General features: G+C 41.1%; 2 protein-coding genes across 2 annotated transcripts; one reads left to right on the top strand and one right to left on the bottom strand.

The window, feature by feature from the left end:
* The first annotated feature begins 270 nt into the window (after positions 1-270).
* On the top strand, positions 271-7,415 carry LOC137294086 (uncharacterized). The gene is made up of 12 exons (XM_067825026.1): positions 271-682; positions 990-1,138; positions 1,733-1,831; positions 2,458-2,614; positions 3,523-3,568; positions 3,966-4,121; positions 4,237-4,292; positions 4,681-4,818; positions 5,153-5,324; positions 5,674-5,784; positions 6,018-6,236; positions 7,176-7,415. Exons 1-12 carry the CDS (start codon positions 519-521, stop codon positions 7,395-7,397), a joined length of 1,689 nt encoding a protein of 562 aa, XP_067681127.1. The 5' UTR covers positions 271-518; the 3' UTR covers positions 7,398-7,415.
* Positions 7,416-18,311: 10,896 nt separating this feature from the next.
* LOC137295191 (tissue factor pathway inhibitor-like) lies at positions 18,312-20,974 on the bottom strand. Its single transcript, XM_067826512.1, has 3 exons — positions 20,969-20,974; positions 20,005-20,056; positions 18,312-19,567 (listed from the first exon to the last, which is right to left on the bottom strand). Exons 1-3 carry the CDS (start codon positions 20,972-20,974, stop codon positions 18,312-18,314), a joined length of 1,314 nt encoding a protein of 437 aa, XP_067682613.1.
* Positions 20,975-21,563: the final 589 nt, after the last annotated feature.

The following is a 21,563-nucleotide window of genomic DNA, read 5'->3' as shown; positions in this document are numbered from 1 at the left end:
GGAAACGCGGCACCTTGCCTTCGGTTCGGTAAACAGCAATGCAATAAACAAAAACGGTATTTGGGGTTTCTTTATCGTCATTTCTATCTCGTCATAAAATGAGACTTTTGTTCATTTAGGAATTAAGGGTGTTGGTTTTTTTCGATGTTATTAAACGGTACCTCATATGCCGAAAGAGCGTACCGTTTCACCATCACTACTGACAACCATGGTTAATAATAAGGGCGAATCCGGGATTCCAACCAGCAATCAGCGGATCTTTGCGCGAGTAAGGACAGCTGAACGCGAATAGCGACGCCTCGGAGAGGTTGGAGAGCCGTGTCTTCGATCTAGTTTCTTACAATTCTCACCTGATGAGATAAGAAGCATGTCAAAGAGCACACGTTGACAACTCAATGTAGCGGTAGGTCATTACCTAGGACACGTATGTCTATAAATACGGACACAGAGGTCCTGCTGTGCGTGCTGTTAGACACCAGCAGACATCTTGCTGTTTACTGATATTTACCACATCTGTGATGAGGTGGACTATATTGGTCAGTATGCTGCCCCTGGTGCTGGGGCAGAATCTGTTACTAAATGGTGAGATCGAGTCGATGACCCACTGGGACTGTTGTTGCTTCAAATGCGAGCTGACCACTATCCATCATCAAGGACAACATGCTGTCAAGGTCACTGGAAGGTGGGGTTGAACAACTATATGTAGTATCTCCTTATTTGGTTATTATTAATCTTTCTTTTTCAGAGAAGGAAGGATTGCCATCATGCCACTTATAACATTCTTCCAGATATATAATTCGATCAGGCTTCGACAATTTGGCGTCAAATCTTCAATAAATCTTGCTAAATTCCTCACATTCGAAATAGACTAAATCTGTCTTGTGTTAGGTAACAAATGAATTTATTGTTGTTGTTAATTGTATATGCAATATACTGACTTTTATGGAATAAATGACACGTCCTCCTCAAATTAATTATGTTTGTTGAAGAACACAAGACTGGAATGGTCCGTCTCAGACGTTGGTTAATGTGAAGCCAAGCGGCAGGTACCGCGTCTCTGGATATGCAAAACTCTTGAATGATCTTCCTCATGAGATCGGTCAAAACATCGGAATGGACGTAGAAGTTACGTTTAATGGTAATATATTGAGTGAGTGAGTGAGTGAATGTGAGGTGAGCGAGTGTCTGTGTTTTTACGCCACTTGTAGTAATATTCGAGCCATATAGCTGCTGGGGGAAAACAGAAATCTGTGACTCTCGTGAGCACGTGTAATAAAACAAACTTATGATTCAGGCCCTGGATTAGGATTAGGAAAGTATTTGTCTCAGTCGTGATGCAGTCGGATTACCGTTCAAAACGACGTTCGCTGACTCAGGTTTTTATTGCTGTATAAGAGGCCAGTGGCCCATACACAGGAACAATCAAGTCTTATGAGGGATTACAGTGATACTTGTATGATATACATAATCCTTCATTCAAGAGGTCTGTTCGAGGTACGTACCCTTGGACACAATTGGTGAGTCAAGTTGCAAAATAAGTTTTATGACTGATACTTTATCTGTATATCAATGAAAAAAGTACATCATTATTTATAATTTCAAAATGTACAAATGCCCCTAACTTTTTTGTCCAGTATATAAAAAATTGGATCAATGGTTAGATTTCCAGCACTTTGAACCACAATGACATTATCCTTATCCTTATCCTTATCCTTATCCTTATCCTTACCAGATGGGAGGAAGACGTATATATCCGCCGCTTTCAATCCGCTGACCAGGGTCAGTGATGGCTGGGTTCAAGTCAAAGGAGACTTCGACATTCCGGCACAAGGTCAGGCTATCTAACGCTTTGACAGACGCTTGATTCCTCTCCAGTCGTCGCGAACTAAAATGCTTAAAACTTTTAGAACAAAATAAGATGACGTCTTGAAAACTAAATTGTATTTCATGGGTGTGTATGAAATTATAAACAGTTACAAGTATATATTACGCGATCAATGATATAGTCCATTACGAAGTGATAAACATAAAGGAGAAAAACGTACATGTCAATCTTTTATTGTGTGGAACACGTTATAATATACAGGTTAACATCCATAAATTTTGTCCTTTGTGCTTAAATAATGTAGTTATAAAAAAATAAAACTATACAAGGAAATCGAATAGACATGACCTGCTCCGTTAACGTTGTAGTCCCAGATGTGAAGCCCCCTTGTGTAAACGTGCATGTCTTGTACAGCCAGATGTGAAGTCCCCCTGTGTAAACTCTCTTGTCTTTTGTACACAAAGATGTGATCCCTGTGTTAACGTTCTTGGCCTGTACACCCAAATGTGAAGTAACCTGTGTAAACGTTGACCTGTACAACCAGATGTGAAGTCCCCCTATGTAAACGTTGCTGTCCTGTACACCCAGATGTGAAGTCACCCAGTGTTAACGTTCTTGTCCTGTACATCCAGACGTGAAGTCCAGTAGGTTGTACTGGCAGGGTCCTTCCCCCGGAGTCAACTTTATCGTGGATTCCATCTCCTTGACGGATCTAACAGAAAACACCAACTGGAGGGGCGAGTCGGATGCAGTCATTGATAGAGTCAGGAAAAGTGACATCAATTTCAAGTAAGAACATCCCGTATCGTTGCCATAGATTAAGTAATTTGCCTCTAAGGATAGTCAAGACATTTTAACATAAATGTCTATCCGTGTTTAGTTTTATCCAATTATAACTCTGATGAGAAGTGTTGACCCTCAAGAAAATGTGAAGAATAGCTGGTGTATCCACAGGTTAGAGCTTGGTCATAACAGACAGAATATACAAATGTTACATGAAAATAGTACTGTATAGACACATAAAATGTTCAAATGCAACATTGTTGATGATGAGGACATACATTGAGACTGGACATATGTACTGACAGTCAGTCTGAGGCTCCTTAAAAGGTCACACAGAATATTCATGAAAATATAATGCATCCATTGGTTTTTCTCCTTGCATCATCCTCTATTCATGGACATTAGACGACTCGTCCCAGTAGTACACACCCCAGGTGTTCACTCAGTATTTACGATTACTCACATACCGATTCTATATTGTAGCGCGTGGTGTATGTACATAGACATGTTTTGTGTTATTGATTGATCTATTTTATATATGCTATCACATATCTATAACAGATGTCGAAATTTCACATTACGATCGCTAAAGTAGCATACGGGATATACATGGTCTTTAAAAATTGAGAAAAATGGACATTTAAGTAAAGAAGATATTCATCCTGGATAGTCTGGATATTCAATGTCTATGTCTGTATTACTTGTGACCTTGAGGTCTTTGAATATCGATAAATAGATCATGGAGTGAATACCCCCGATATATCTTCATATCTGCTTTGAAAAACTATTGATCAGAATTCAGAGAATACATCACTATGTGCTTGGAATGTACTGATGGCAGTGATGAGCTACCGATGTTAAAATTCCTTTTGTACTTCATATTTAATTATGGACATTGTTACTTTCTTTTCCAGAGTTACACTTTCTGGAGGGGTAAAGTCCACCGATGTTGAAATAGACGTGAGTGTATTATTATTGAGTGATGCAGAGCTATTTTTATGTCTCATGCCTTACGCTGGAGAGCTCTGCGTTGTCTCATATTGTGACTGTTGGCCAACACAAACTGGCATAGTGATCACATGTACACCATGCTAAGTTCCAACCAGAACGATACACTGAAACTCATAATATAAGGAGAAATACACGGGTAGAGAGAGACGTCTTGTTTTTCAGAACAAGAGTAAAATGTTTACCTTTTAGCAAACTCATTGTGCCATGAGTGATGGTCCGTTGTATAACAGAGACTGGTAGTTTCTTTATGTAAGTTTTAAACTTTCCTGATAATAAACCCAATTATTGATCAGACCGATGAATTTGTTATCTTGCTGTTGTAATCCTACTTACATTTCATTATGAGGTCGTGCAAACAAAGAAGGCATTTCCGTTTGGCACTGCCGTGACGTGCAAAGACTACCTCAGCGGTGACCAGAGGTACCAGGATTTCATCAACAAACATTTCAACTGGGGAGTGACACAAAATGCAATCAAGTGGGATCTGATGGAGCGACAACAGGTGTGTTCTTATTATAACTATCATTCAACATTCATGATAGAGACGTTTAAAAATGGTTTTGTACAGATATGTATTCGAGTGGTTTTAAATCAGGAAATTTCGTTTTCAACCCCAGGGTCACATAGATTACGACACACCGATTAATGCCATCAAGAAGCTCAGATCAAATGGGTAAGTTCTGATGTTGTGTTATTCATAAACGTAACGTACTGTTTTATATTGTGTGAATACATGCATGATTACACACAACTTCTTCAACATCATGACGGAGGTAACATAAACTTATTGAAATAAGGTCATTAAATATTTATAAAGTGTTATATTTTAAATTCATTTTGTAATGTTGAGAACATACATCCATCATTTGAAGCTGATCAGAAATATTACTCAGTCCGAAAGAACTATTTGCTTCAGTTTCACTCGGGGCTTTAACAAGTAACTAGATATATAAGTCACTGGTTATCGTGATATTTAGTGTATTCTGAATTTTTTGTTTTCGGTATGTTCCATGAAAATCAAGCCATCGTTAACAGAAGTATTACGTTTTTCCCTTTGTCAGATTGAAGGTCCGCGCCCACAACATCGTATGGTCTGTGCCTCAATTCGTCCCACAATGGGTTCGACCTATGACAGGGAACACCTTGCGGCAGACTGTCCGTCACAGGATTCATGACATCGTCAACAGAACCAAAGACCTGTTCGTTACTGTTACACTCATAGATTTCACCTAACACGTTCTCCGTGGCTTAAGGGAATCAGTGAGATAAGATGAAATAAGAGGGTTGGCGCAGTCTTGACTTACGATTCATGAAAACACACCTTTAACTGTAGGCACACATTCCAAACTGTCACCGTCATGAGGGCGTTAATCACTGGCCCCCAAGTAGTTTCACTGTATGTTCTACTATTCTACCTTTCAAATACGATAACTTCATGTGGCACGCCACACACCAAAATGAGACAAATTATATACATTTCAACTATATTTGTGCATGGCTGTCACTGATTTCACACTGATGCTTACTTTCTAGGGTCGAACACTGGGACGTCAACAACGAGAACCTCCACGGCTTCTGGTTCCAGAACACTCTCAACGACAGAGACTACAACCTAGAAATATTCCGTATAGCTCACAAAGCGGGTCCCAATGTGAAGCTGTTCCTCAATGACTACAACGTTGTTGCTGATGGAGGGTTCACAACGGTATGTGGGAAGGCCCGTCAAGAAATGTATAGCCCAACCCGGACCTTTGTCAAAAGCAGAATGAATTTAAATCTAAATTTGACGCATCGGTGACAAATTATGTCAGATCCAGGTGCTTGTTCTGACTTGTTCCATGCATTTTATTTAGATAAACAACTGAAAAGGCTTTGCTTTTGTTTAGACGGGTGCTAAGTGACGAAGGATTCGCTGATCTTTTCTCGACCACTTGATAGCATCACTATTTGAGGGTGATGCATAAACATGTGCTCATGATATAGTCGGAATCGTACGAAATCATATATATATATATATATCATCATTTAGAAATATTCTGTATATCCTTTTTCAGGCATACAGGGATCAAGCTATTCGCTTTAAAAACTCTAACGTGGGACTGTATGGAGTTGGTGTGCAATGCCACTTTGCTGACAATGTCAGACCAGACCCCACGTTGATCAAGGTACGTTGTTGCTAATCAGTGTGTGCTATGTTATCACTGATCGTGTAAGGATCGTATGATCGTGTAATTATATTATTCAGTATCATCTATGATACCGTACGTATGGACACGTCCGTGCGCTGCAAATAATGCGATTTTACCCATATTCCACTAGTACCACGACGTATTGTGTGTGTGTGTGTGTGTGTGTGTGCGCACGCGCGCTCGTATCACCCTTGTTCCTACTGCTACAGGAACATCTGGATACCATAGCCCAGGCTGGAGTACCCATCTGGGTGACGGAGTTAGACGTGTATCAGACTGACGAGAAGATCCGGGCCGACTGGTATGAGACGGCGTTTAGGGCCTTCTACGGGCACCCCGCTGTCGAAGGGATTATGTTCTGGGGGTTCTGGAGCAATAACCATTACCGCGGAGAGCCTGCTTCCCTCGTCACCGGTAGCTCCTTCAGGGTACGTACTTGTGTATCCTCGTCACCGGCAGCTCCTTCAGGGTACGTACTTGTATATCCTCGTCACCGGCGGCTCCTTCAGGGTACGTGCTTTAAACCCTCGTCACTGGCAGCTCCTTCAGGGTACGTGCTTGAATCCTCCTCACCACAGTAAACGTTCACTGTATGCATTTGACACCGACAGCAAAATTTAAGTGTACGTACTTGCACCCTTGGTCCTTAACATTTCCCGGCAGGTACTTTTACATCTAGCACTTGCGACCTCTCTCTCTCAAAACGTTGTATGGTATTTGACGGATTGAGTCCTGGTAAGATGCAGTACCTTTTATACGTTCACACCTTGTGGAGTGATTTAACTGGATCGTTTATGAAGTTCTGTGATTTGGTAAATGGCGTGTTAGTGTAGAATGTGGAATATTGTTGAATAGAATCCAATGGTCCTACTTGTGTTCTGTGGCAATATACATAGCGCACATATCCACGCAAGTAGTACATGCTCAAGGCGCTAGAGTATTCCCTTAATCAACGGATGTTTCTGGCATTATTTTATTAACCATCTCAAATCCCTGCAGTGTATTCAACTGTAGCTACAGCGAGTTATCACTCAGCCTCAGCCACACAAGGTGCCCATTTGCAGCTGGGTGAAATGGGACACATAGTGTGCCCACAACTAGGTGCACGTGTTCGTGTGTCCAGCATGGGGTCATTTACCAATAGATGAGTGGGTCGTTTTAGGTTCACATTGTTGTGAACTGCACACTACGGGTTGTGACAACACTGGAAGAGCCTGAAAGCAGTTTTAGCTCTAAGGTTTTTCATACCTGGTCACAACTGGGAATCGGTCCAAGCACCTTTCGTTTACTACAGTACTGAAGTCACCAGGCTTAGACAGCTCTCTCACCTTGTCCCCGCATTGCAACTTCCGCATTATTTGCCTCAGGTGAATGCAGCAGGACAACGATACCTGGACCTCACAGAGAAACAATGGATGACAAACGAGACTCACACTTTGTCTCAGTCTGGAAATGCCTTCAAGGTCAGGGGTTTCCATGGTGATTATGAAGTTATAGTGAGAGTCCGAGGCAAGGAGGTTCCGGCCCTTAAGAAGACTTTTACCCTAGGAAAGTCGGCTCATACTGTTAATCTCAATGTACATCAATAAAGTTGCCCTCTGAATATATTGTATCCTTACTTCATGGTGTAAACGCAAATATATACCTACAAATTGGCCCCAAAACAGATCTAAAGCTTCTTCGAGAGGCGTTTTGAGGTTGAGGAGGAAAGGAAGGAGGACAATATATGGATGAGCAACTTTTTTATTGTTGTGAGAGCGACATTTCGGTGTAGGGTCTAGCATCGGTATCAAGCATGTGATCGCGCTCTCACAGCAAATGAAGAAGTTGTTCGTCCATATACTGTCATCCTTCCATATCGCAGTCCCTATAGAAGGCTACAGGTTCTAGCCTTGCCAGCATCTGAGGTTCTAATATTCTGTGATTTGTTTGTCTTTTAACGAAAGGCTCAGTAAAACGTGAGTCCTGACAAGACCACCCCATGACTGATAGAGTGAATCTGGCCACTTGGTCTGACCACACAATGAAATAACTTCCTATATCAAACACGGAGCTATTGGGTTGTTCCTGGCTAACGAAGTGTGCGTACTTGGGCTGTTTGAGAGACGTTCTAGAGGTTGTCTAGAAGTGTCACGTCTTTGTGAATGATGAACTTCTTTATTGCACAGTGGAGAAGTTGATCATCCATAAGGACTTGTCATCATGTACATGATCCAGATGTCGTCCTGTACAACAATCTATTCTGCTTGAATACTAAAATAATGAAGATAAAACTGCGAAATAAATAACAGAACTACAGGCACGAGTCGGGGTTTTTAAAAATGAGAGATTTACTTATACAGTGTTTACTCAGCATCTTATGTACCACATCTCATTGGTTCAAGTGTTTGTGTTGTTTATGTGAGAGGTGTAACCATGACAACGTATTTAAGGCATTTAGGATAGTCGCAATTAACATCACAACAGGAACTTTTCAGGAACCACATATATAATCTAGTGAGCCAAATGTAGCCAGAATATGAAACATAATGTTTGTAATTGCTAGTGAAGGCTTTGTATTACACGGGGCTTTCCGAATGGCATTAAAACAAAGATCGACATGTTTACTTCCGTTAAAGCTAGGGACAAAAAGGGGTAAGTATATGGTTATGATAGAGTAATCGGGGTACGTGTGGGATTCGTAACTGACATACCTGTTGTCATTATTGTCAATGTTACATGTTTTGAGCGGTTTATGAAGGGGCAGTAAAATCCTCCTTGGTTTTCAGAAGTAGACGAGTAGGGTACACAATGGTTTAAAACCTAAAAGACTATGAATAGAAGAAAACGTGGTGTTTGTGTTTGGTTGTTTTCGTTTTTCGTGAGATTTCTTTATCTTTTTTTTTATGTTCTTATGTTTTTATTTTTATAGGTTGTAGTTGCTGTTTATTGGGGGTAGAATTTTATTTGTTGTTTTGTCTTATTCTTTGTCGTTTTTTTATTATTTCTTTTGTTAGTTTGTTGTTGTGCTGTTGTTTTGTTATTTGATGTGAAGGTTTCAGTGACTGTGGCAAGGAGTAGAAGTAGGGATTTAAAAAAAATGAAAGTCTGTCAAAATGTACTTCTCTTTAGTAGAACATCTTCTCAACGACTGGTTGATAATAGTCCATTGATCATGCGCATTGCTTCATGCACAATGCAGGCTCGAAGCGGTCAAACAATCTGATCAATATTTCCCCGGGTACCCATATTCTGCTGAGCAAACATAGGCAATTTTTATCAAACTCACTTGCATAAGGTGAGACCACATGTAACATATGTAATTCATTGTCGAGTAAGACTGAAGTCCTCTACATGCACTCTTATTCACACTTTATCACAAGTATACAAATGTTAATTATGACCCAGTGACCTAGAACGCAGCTCACCATTTGGGGATAGTGACTGTATAACTCACTTTCATAAAAACACAGCACTACAAATTAAAAATATACTGGCTAATGTTCAGATAAGATCTCTTTTTGGAGTAAAACAATATATTTATACTGTAGTAGATCAAAACAGTTTCTCTCCCCTTGGCGTTAGTTGAAATGGTACGAGTTAAGCTAGTCTTGACACCCACCCCTCACCAGTCTATATTATCATATAACTGTGGTGAGTCCAGGTTAGAAATGATCCTCTAAAAACTAATAGCACGTTTGTCGTCGAGGCGACAATATGCAACGGGCCGTTCAACGCAGTGACTTCGCTGATTGCGAGTCATCGTGGGCCGACTGGCAGATAAATACCTAACAATAGTTTCTCTAGATTCTCAGGTGTCATCACTGACGCTGATTGTCACTGATCAGTTCAGACAAATTTGTAGTTTGTTTTTCTTTTACTCTCAGTGGAATCTGTTACGCAGACAATCTTGACATATCATTTGGAATTTCAGGTGCTGCCATTAACCCCCTTGGTTGTTATGAGGTTCATTAGATACTGTCCCCTGGAACTTTGTTTTGGAACTTCATTTCCAGAAATAACCAAACGATCACCCTCCCCTTCCCTACCCTACACTACACCAAACTCCAACCGTAGCAATATGGTATTTCCCCTTGATAGAGACATCATTTCATGTCTCAAGTTGGAATCAACAGTAGAATACGGTATAGCTGAATTAGATAACAAATCTGAACAACAACAAATGAAAGAATGAGACTTGGCCATCCAGATACAGCCATCAGAATGGGTTTTATCGTAATGCCTGAGAGCTGAGCCACTTTGGGATTTCCTTTCACGTTAATCTCATTCACTCAGCAGGTATCATCAAATTTCAGAGGACATGCTGGTCATTGAATCCACTTTGAATAAGAACAGGCAACCACAGAATACACAAAGATATTATTATTTTTGTTGTTGTTGAGGTCATCGTTTGACGTTTAATCTTGCCATCAGTTAACCTGACGTGAATATAACAATAAATCGATATGTGATGTCAAGATTTATAGTTTATTTACGTGTTATTTTGGCTTCCATTTCTTTCACTGCAACGAGGGACAGGCTTTCTGGCAGTCGGTGATGTCCTCAAAGTTGTTTGCGTTGCCGCCACAGCCACCGTAGACAAACATCTCACACTGTTGTGTGGTAGGGTTGAAGTGGAATCGACGAAACATAGCCTTGCAGCGGCCAACCTCAGGCCTCAGGTTACACAGTGCTGAGGGAAACAGAAGTAAACTCATTTGTGTTACTTTGAAAAAACCACCTTGCTGATGATCAGAAAATTACTGTTTCAGTTTGCACTGAGCGATATTTCAGCTTTATGGCGACTGTCTGTTAATAATCGAGACCGAAGCAGACAATTCAGTGATCAACATCATGAGCATCGATCTATTTAATTGGCATGCATGACATACGTCAGCGAGCCAGACGACACGATCCTGTCAGTCCCTCCTTCGACAAGCATGGGTTGCTGAAGATCAATTCTAACCCGGATATTTACGTGTCCAGAAAGTCACTGTGGAACACGGTATACCATGGTATGTTATATATTCATGGTACAATCGCTATCTAAATTCTAGATCTATGCTTAAGGCACAACAGAAAGAGGTTGCGCTCTGCCAATCCATTCGGACAATACTGGAAGGGAAACACGGGCAGCCACCAGGGTGAGATGTACTGTCTGATACAATTCTACACAATTAGAGGCGTGGTTAGAATGAGCTTAAAAGAATTAAAGAGTCCGTAGTATGGAACTTACATTTATCGGGGGTCTTTGCACCTGACAAAACAAGAAAAGAAGCATTGAGTAATGTATCCATCTGCAATAGTACGCGCCGTACTGGACAGAAGGGAAAATGCAGCCCCTACAATGTAATCTAAATCAGTTGTCTAGATGAATACAGCCAGCTATACGTTCAGAGAAGCGCGGGGTTAATTAGAACGACTAAAGACATGTTGAGTATTAGCTCTAATATTCAAATGAAACACAGTCACAACAGATAATTGCATCGGACACAACAGTAATGGTCTGTGACTGTGAATGGTCAGATTGAGAACGGTCCTCCACTAGTCTACTTGCGCCCTATAAAACGTTTTATTAAGGCAAATGTCCATTTTCATTTCATTCAAATTGAATAAAAACAAGCCATCTAAACAGGTACACAAACTAGCAATGCAAGGGAAATTCAGTTCAATTTAACTCAGACATCTAAAGTAATACTACCTGCAAATAAAAGACTAGTACACTCGGGGCCTAAAGAAACCATACTTTTAAAATAATATTTTTATTTGGACTTCGATACTTTTGGGATTTATGCTAGACACATTCACCCGAACGCAACAAAGCTGACTCGCTGAGAAAAACGATGCACGTGCAAGGCAAGAAGCCAGAAATGTGAACTTATTCACAATAGTTTCGTGAGGGTGTACACATGACACACGTGACAATATTAGGTATAAAAGCACATGAAAATGTTTGTCGGCATCTACATGTAACGATTACATTTGTGACCATGCCGAGATTATCGACAGAAAAGAGAGATATTGGCATGATCCATCTTGGCGCCACCCACAATCACGTCAACAGGATCTTCGGTTGTAGATAACAATACAATACAATAACCAGTCTGATGACCCGTTGCAAACAGACATTTAGACACAGGACAAGCCGAGGAGTGGCAGACCAAGGGTTACGACCCCAGCTGAGGACCGGTACTTGTGAACGCTGCATTTGCACAACCGATTCCTCACTGTGACGTCATCAGCATTGTATCCGAGCCGACAGACCCTACCGTGACGTAACACTTAGGCGTCTACATCGACGTCGACGTGTGTGATAGATCGTTCAAGGTTGGCAGCACAGACAATGGGACAGAGTGTTATTTACTGATGAAAGCAGATACCTCCTGAACAGACCTGACGGCAGGCAACGAGTGCATCGACCCACTGAACATTTGCTTGACCATCTTGGCCAGACAGATCACCCCGGTGAACAGACAAACCTTCATCCAAGTTTTGAGGGAGGAATGGAACAGGAAACCTCTTCACGTGATCAGACGTCTGACCTCATCAGTTCGACGTCGTGTACGAGCATGTATCGATGCCAGTGGTGACCACACTCGATTGATTCACATGAGTGTCTCTGCGTCACTGACATTGACTTATCTCATCATACTTAACATTCGTGTCACTACTCGTGTCATTCCGGCAAGACGGATGGCGTCTCGTACCACTCCCGTGGTCATGTTTACGACTGGGTCCTGTCTAAGCGCAAACGGGTATGAGGATGAAAACCGTATCACTATTATCAAGGAAAGATAACAAACATGACTATAAGAATATTCTACATCTCGTGAGCAAAAAAACGAAGACGGCCATTCCCTTTCCAAATATGTTTCAGTGTTGAAAGTAGTTCATCCTTTAGCTTAAAGTTTATATTTAAATTGTGCTTTGTATAGTTTAGTGAAGCTTCTAAGTTCATCGGTTCCGCCATTTTCATGTTTTGAAATGCGTTTTACTACGCGCGATTTGATTGGTTTGCCAAGATTCTTGGCAATAATGGCGTACGAGAGGGTTACGAGTCTTCTTGTAGGTGACGGAAAGATACGAGTATTTACGAATGCATACTTGAGTGATCGAATACAGGACATATGGATAGTATTCGATCACTAATGAATTAAATCGATTCGGAGCTGTTACAAGTTTCAATACCGGGTGTGGCCACCCCTAGCAGTGATGCATGCGTCGAACCCGGCGTCGAACTGGGTATAGGTGATTAGGGATCCGACGCATTCCTTTTGCAGGGCGGCTGCCAGAGCGTTCCTCGTCAATGGCTGATTTTGGCGTTTCCAAATATAACGTCCCAGTTATTCCCAAAGGTGCTCAGTTGGGGACAGGTCTTGAAGAGCTGGAACTTGCGCTCGTCAATACAGTTCACTCTTCGCAAGTTTCGCTGCTGCCACTGTCGCAGAGTCCTGATTTATTTCAGTCTTATATGTCGGTGTTGGCACGTCAACGTCATGCCCATGAAAGGTCGATTGGCACGGAGACCATCGTCTGGACACAGTCTGTCTGCTGACTGGATGTCCAGTGCTGTTAGTTTTTGATGACGTCACAGTGACGTATCAGCTCATAAAGTGAAACAGCCGTTAATATAGATCCTCTTTTTAGGAAGTGACCTTCACTATACCACTCTTTGTCCTGTCTACCGTACACGAGTGACAAGTCTTCCGATGGTAGATTTGCAGCATCCCATGGTCCTGGCCACATGTTCTTGTATCTGTTCCATTTGTAACATATATTGCTCTCTCCCTCTGCACTGATGTTAAACGAGGCATTAAAATGATGTAAGAGAATAAATCTGTTTAGCATTTACACCCTAATTTGATACGGGTAACTTTGTGTACAGTTTCCGTTTTATTCGTGTGAATTCGGGGTTTTTTACAAAAAACGAAATGCAAGTGCAACTGTTCTCTGGGAATAGACATGTTGTGTTCGTGAGATGTGTTTTTTTTCACTATTTTCAAACAGACTGCCAATTATTTTAACAGTTTACAGTCGTTTTTATTTTTGGCCACTAGTTTATTTGTCTTCAAACTACAACACTGATTTTCTGTTTGTCTTTTATCATCTCCTCACAATCACCTTCAATAATGTGGTATCGTTTCTTTTGCCCTTGAGTGCAGCAATATAAATTACTTCAGCAATCTAAAATCAACCCGAGCAATAACTTTGAAAACAGATATCTTAAAAAGGTTCATAAGAAACCAATACAAAGTTGTTTTAATGTAATTAAGGCATTTAAAACATAAGAAAATCTTGCAATATTGTTTGTATATGAAACTAATCATGATGTCTGAAAAAGTACACAAGTTATGAACTAAAGAGAGACGTAATTTCATACAGTCTCGCGAGTAATATAATGCAATTCAGTTCGTGAAGCAAGGAGCAGTTGAAAGAATTGAAAACAATCGGCAGTATGCGTCCTACCTTCGACGGGCTTTGCACCTTGAAAAGACGAGAAAAGAGGCAAACGGTAATGTCTTCATCTAAAGTAGTATTCGAGCTAGTTATAAACAGAAGGACAAGAAGATAAGCCTGTCTTTAAGAAAAGAGGAACACAATGTAATTCGATGATGCAAAATATATTTCACAATCTAGCAGTAGAGAAATATGTGGATGTACAAACTACAGAAGGCAAATCAACTACCCACTCAAATAATCGAGTGAGTGAGTGGAGTTTTACGCCACACTCAGCAGTATTGCAGCTCTGTAGCGACGGTCTGTAAATAAACGAGCCAAACAATCCAGTGATCAACAGCTTGAGCATCGATCTGCGCAAGTGAGATGCGATGGCATATGTCAACCAAGTCAGTGAGCTACCCGCACTCACATAATCACAGGAAAGGGCCAGTCTATAATCTACAAGAGTAGGCGGCCTAAAGAATAAAACATAGTCTTTAGGATGTGTCTTACCTTCATCGACGGGCTCTGTACCTGGCAAAACGAGAAGAGGAGCATAGTGTAATGTATTCATCTACAGCAGTACATTGCAAGCAGAAGACAAATATACAAACACTATCTGTACATAAAGGGGAATGTAAAGTAAATAAACGCTATTTAACAGTATTGATTAACATTACGAACTCTCTGTTACACTCAGTAAAACTGTTATCCACGATCATGAGAGTGAGTGGATGAGTTTAGTTTTACGCTGCACACAGCAATGTTCCAGCTACATGGTGGCAGTCTGTAAATACACCAGTCTTGACCATACAATCCAGTGATCAACATCATGAGCATCGATCTACGAATTTGGGATACGATGACAAGTGTCAACCAAGCCTGACCACCCAATCCCGTTAGTCGCCTCTTATGACATGTATGGGTTACTGAAGATCAATTCCTGTCTTGATCTTCACAGGTCTACGACCAGAAGAACCTAGGCTTATTTCAAGTCACGATATCGAACAAATCAATGGCATGTATATATGATTCAGTGTCATACAGTGATGATATCAAGATATTGCATACTGGTAGGTGTATCCTGGCCAACGGTTCATATCTGTCACAAACACATACAAAGGCCCCTGTAGTATCCACCTGAACCAGTTCAGCCTCAAAGGTAGAAAACACATGTCACCCATCTCGGTTAATGAAGGTTGTCACTCTACGTTATTCATTCTCACGTCTCTGTCTAGATCAGATGGGCTGGGAGCGAAGGCATCACACATTTGACCATATCTGATGGTTATTTGGCAATGTACTTCTTTGACAAACTGCTGGGTTTAGATTTTGCCAGGCCCAGCATAAATTCGGTTTCATATACACTGAGGCATAGCTCGGCATGGAGGGAGCACAAGTGGGACCCATAGGGACGCGTACCTCTCGTCAACATGTAAATCTCGAGCATTGGATTTTCATTAGAATTGTCCTTTTAAGTAAACGTCCCGTGATATTTACTTTCAGTTAAAACATTTGATTCCCCACATGGATACAATATATGAGGCCTATTTCCGGTGTCCCCCGCCGTGATATTGCTAGAATATTGCTAAAAGCAGAGTAAAGCTAAACTCACTCACTCCGCTGAAACAGTGCAATGCTAAGGGGACCTGAAACAATTCGGCCATCTGAAATGGTACACCCAAAGAAATACCAGGGTAATTTTATGCAATGCAGCCATCTTAATTAGTGTAGGCAAAGATATATTAGGGTGACGTCATGTACTTCAATCATCTGAAATGGCACAGGACCTAGCGATGTTAGAAAACGTGTGTCAGAAAGCCGGTAAATAGTCTGAATATCTTACAAGCATGACAAAGCCGTAAGTTGTGTAACTTACCATTTTCTTGAGCCTGCTGATGGGTTAGTTTAGCAAGGAATATGACACAAGCAAAGCAGATGACAATTTTCAACATGGCGGATGCAGACACTTCTCGAATCCAGAGCATATGACTTCGTGTATGATTGAACCACGAGCTATATATGTTCCAAGTCAAACAGGTCCCTGCACATCTGGCCTTTTTCCCAGGGTAATTACTGTATTGAGGTGCAGTGACGGAGTCTCGCTATTGCAGTACAAAGTCACGTCTCTGGTATCACTGATACCAATTAGCGGCACTGCTTCCGGTATGCTCAATACAAGTGCACGTGCATTTGTGTTTAATGTGCAGGCGTCTGCATTTATGAGAAACTATAAGCGTATAGGCACCTCCATACCGGGGCCACCCAACCTCTGTGTACACTGTCCATGGGTACAGCTGGATTCGTGGTACTGAAACGTACGTCTCCCACCATGTGCTGTGGAACATGAACATCTTAGATATTGTATTATGTCCAGTGTAACTTACGTCATGCCGGTGATATCCCGTTCTTGTATACTACGTTGGTAAATATTATTTGTTACATATTCAAACCCTTATCCCACGAGCACTGTTTGAACGTATACGCTACGTCACAGCTGAACTTGTTACTGACTCCATACACCATGTCGTCATGTCGCCACTAGCAAAATAAACATTAAATTTGTTGAGACTTCCACAGCAAAGCGATATGAAGTGGGGTGGGTGGCTATCCTACAATTCCCCTCAAATCACGTATTGTATATTGACATGCACATTGTTCCAACAGACTCCACAGTCTCCATTCTCAACGACGTTTCAGCTGTTGAACGACTGTGACTAACACAATGTTTCACCTGTCCATTGAAACTGATTTTTGTTTTTATAATCATTAGATGTTTGCAGCATACAAATTCAGTGAGTGAGACTATTTATACGCCGCTTTTAGCAATATCCCATCAATACCACGGCGGGGCAAGCCATAAAGTGATTTCAGACATTGTACGCATGTGGGTAGTCCTTGTTGTTTTGCCCAACAAGAACACACATACCCACTTTACTAGGTTTTTTTACATAACATCTCACCTAGAGCCTCTAACTGTCATATCACCTGAAACTGGGACAGGTATTTGATGTAAATATAGACGCAGTGACAACGAATCAGATTTGTTTGGGTCTTGAAGTCCATCTCGAACCAGATCTAAATTCAAACCCGAGTGACGACATTGCTGTGTTTGATTATTTCATGTGTCAATACGTAAATACCAACTTTGTTGTGGCCATATTGCAAAGGGCACAGGAATTCGAATATGCGTTAAAAGGGTTTCAGGGAATATGTATGATTCCTGAAAATTTCAGGTATTATGTATATTCCCTGAGTGAATCAGACATTCCACATATTATCTGATTATACATATTCCCTGATTATAATATTCCCTGTAACATATATATGACTACATCGACGATTGCTTTCTCCACTAACATTGGGGAAACAACTGTACGCCTTTTTCATATTAATTGCACATGGATCATGCATCCAATTGATGAAAAGTCTGTGCAAATATTTTGCATATGAACAGCAGCGTATTGGTGTAAAGTTGTAATAGGAATTCACCATTTTTACCTAGTTTCATCATTTATTGAACGCATGACAATAACCTTTTCAACGTTACGAGTTTGTTTTACAATTCATCAGTTCATATGAATAACACCTTAGAACAATATCAACTATTTTGCAAAATCTAGATTAGAACAGTTGCCTCAGTATGTGGCCACATTTACACTAGTGAGTTTAACCTCTTGATGAATACTATATGTCGTGATACTAAATTGTGATAGTAGTTCGTCTCCAGAGTACACCCTACAGCAGCATGTGATGGGTCCGTCAGTGCACTACAACCTTATATCTGCTGGTTCTGTGGTCTTCCGACGCATAAATGCACTTTGTTGGGGAACACGCTCAGAATATTACTTAGTTATATTATATTTGTGTTATCACCGGGGAAATTACACGTCCATACAAAAGTACAAAAGGTAAGTTTTGATACAAGTTGCCATCATAAGCATACAATATTAGCATTTCTCTGCATAATCAGTAAAGTTCACGTGTATATATTCAGCCATGTGCCAATATATATCAGCCAAGTCAGAAGAATTCAGACATATGGTGAGGACATGTCTTCGCCCACAATAATTTACACAGTCCGTTTATGTCGTTGTTGAATCGGTCGAAGATGGGCCTGAAGACGATGCCTTTGCCACCTGTGTAATGCCCACACCTTCAGTTGCCTCCTTCGGAGTTTGAGCTGAGACAGTTGTTGGTTTCCCACTGCTGAAGGCGGTTCCGGATGTCCATTGATCGAGTTCATCTCCAGGGCCGTCCTTACTTACAGTTGTTTCCTCGCTTGCATAGTCAGTTTGTTCCTGATGTTCTGTTAAATTCTGAGCAGTTGTGTCGTTGCCTGATAGGGCAGCGTTATCGATAGAGTCCTGTATCACCGTATCAGGCGACGTTCCTTTAATAGAGTCATCAGTGACACCGGTTTCTGGTTTCTTGCTGTCGAACGACGTCGCTTCAGTTGTGTCATCAGCTATAAGATCTTCGAATGACGTTTCCTGACTTGACCCAGCTGCACCGGATGTCGTCTGCTCCGATGTCCCTTTTGTCACTGTGGTGACAGGCAGGTCATATGCTGATGCCGTGGTGTGAGTGGTTGTTGTTGATGTCGATTTGTCAGAGGTGGATGATGTAGACTTCAGAGTCGCCGCTGCATGCATATTAACAGGTTTAAAACAGGCTTTCCGACACAGACGCTCTTGTTGGTAGTTGTTCCCGTTTCCTCCACAACCACCGTATATGAACTCTTCACACCGCTCTCTCACGGGATTGTAGAAGAAATGGACAAAGAGCCCTCTACAGAGTCCTCGCTCGGGTAAGGAGGCACAGTCAGGGGAGGACAGCGGTACAGAATCGTGGAATGGTACACTCAGTGGTGCAATAGAAGGGTCGGGTTCACTTGGGCTGAAATTACTAAAACTGGTTTCACTGTCGGGTGTTTGATCTTCCTCGGTAACATTCATGTCGGCCTCGGTGGTAAGTGTCGTAGCGTTTAGAGTCTCAGAGGTGTTTTCAGAGGTGTAATTGTCTGAATCTTCGATCGACACCTCAGCCGTTCGGTTTTGCGCTTCTGTGCTTGAATTAGAATCAAGATCTGAGTCAAAGGTGACGTTACCAGAGGTGTCTGTGAAATTAGTTGTCGTGGAAACTAAGGACGGTTTGGTCGAGGATGAGTCGTCTGCGTCGCCTTCACACATTTCCTGACAGTGTTCGAGAAACACGAAGTTATTTCTGTTTCCACCGCAACCTCCAAATATGAAGTCGACACATCTCTGTGTGGCCTCATCGAAGTAATATCGTCTGAAGTAACCTCGACAGTACCCCTGTTCCGGGGGCAGATCACACACTGAAACATAAACACCTGGTGTCACCACAATAAGTGTACAGTGCCATCTTAGGATGGGTTCTTAAATATGTCTTTCTAGTTGTGGATCTGGTCTTCTGTAATACTTAAACCAAAGTAAATCTGTCTTAACCCAGTTATTGTACTTTCGATCATCAACGGCTCTTTGTGTAGTCTAACTATTCATAATGTTTACGTTGTTCTAGTCACGATAAGGATTAAATATTATCTTCCTTTCTAAAAAATGTCGAGTCTTTCCAACTTAGTCGTCCAAGCTCTATTTCTAGTGGATACATCTGTACAAATCAGTACATTTCAGTACTATAATTTGCTATCAACGGGATTTTAGGACTTGCAAACACATTAATGGTAACAATCTGAATTAATGTATCAATGAAAGGTGATTTAAGCCTTATTGAGTGTCCACATGTAATACGTACAGTCGTCCTTGGCTTGTGCGGACATGGCGAAGAGGATGGCAATTCCAATCAGCTGAAACAAATAAACAGGAATGTGAAATAGGTGTGGTTACTTTTGTGTGTGCGAGCGTGTGTGTGCGTGCACGCGCTTGTAAGAGAGATAGATTCTGTTGCGCCATTTTAGCAAACTATATATGATTTGAATCGTCATAAAATATATACAACATATCAACGTAGGCTCAGACAGGACCAGTTTGTGGACTATAGGTTCCCTACCAGTCATTAAAGCACTGTTCCACTTGAAGACCACATAGTCTGTCATGCAGAACCTTAAACAAACATTTCCAAGAAAGCCCATGCAAGTCTAGATTATGTGCCAAGTCCAGATATCCACAGTTTCAGAAAATGAAGAAAGTCTCAAGTCTCCCTTTCATTACACATGTTTTTCATTATGTACTGTTTTATTTTGTAAAATATGTTTATTTCAGAGACTAGCTGGTATTCTAAAGACGATGCACTTAGTCATGAAAGAATGCTTCGGTGTTTTAACTATTAACTATATGAATGTAAATGAAGGAATATAGTAATGAAACCAAAGTGAAATATTTATACGTAATGTGTGTGTGAGTGAGGGTGCGGTTACGGGTGCGTGTGTCTGTGTGTGTTTGTCTGTCTGTCTCTGTGTGTGTGTGTGTGTCTGTGTGTGTGTGTGATATTGTTAAGAAACAAGTCGTAATCTACTTGTTACTATAAACATAAAAACCCTCATCGTATGAACTCCTAATTACAAGTAGATTTTATCATACTCACGTTATCATTTAAGCAATAATTTTACATCTTGTAATACATTCTATATATGAGCATCTATATAATTACGTCGTTGTCATTGTAAAAATCTTACCTAAAACCAACATCTGTCATTTTAGGGAAGGAATATTGTAAATGAATCTAACGATGTATTTCACGTACCATAGTATGCACCTACCTTCATTTTAACAGGTCGTGTTTGCCAGCCAGCTCCACGGGCGATGTGGTACAGTATCTACTGACCAGCTCACGCCTTTGTATTCGGACTTTTAAAAAGCTGTTTTTCCTCCTAAATCCTGTTTTATCGTGTTTTCATTCTCCTGAACACGCCAGGCCGGATAATATGACGTGTTTCAAACATTCGGGATTTACAGCAGAGTCGGCCAGGTGCGACTTACCGGTGGAAACAATCGACAAGACACGTCCACCATTGTTATCCGTTTACACAATTCCGACTTAACAAACACAGGTAAGAAGTAAATATCTTGTTGGTCCAGGTGTATCATGTTCGGCGGATGTTATTACTGAGGTAGTTTTGGGGGTAAAAACAACGTTTAATCACCGTATTAACTGTCGCTTCGTGCTAATAAAGCCCGTTTTGGTCATTACTCAATATTCTAATATATCTCTTTGATCTTTTCACACAACTGGATCTCTGAACTTATCTTGAAGCCTCATTCATGAGAAGGCAACGTCTACATATCCTTTTAAGTTGATGCAATTGAAAAGTTTAGCTCGGTTCTAAGCATCCCAAGCGTGACCGGGTGGTCAGG

The sequence above is a fragment of the Haliotis asinina genome, chromosome 8, assembly GCF_037392515.1.
Source record: "Haliotis asinina isolate JCU_RB_2024 chromosome 8, JCU_Hal_asi_v2, whole genome shotgun sequence".
Lineage (NCBI taxonomy): Eukaryota > Metazoa > Mollusca > Gastropoda > Lepetellida > Haliotidae > Haliotis > Haliotis asinina.
Note: the sequence above shows the minus strand (reverse complement) of the source record. Positions and strands in the feature narration are given on the sequence as shown.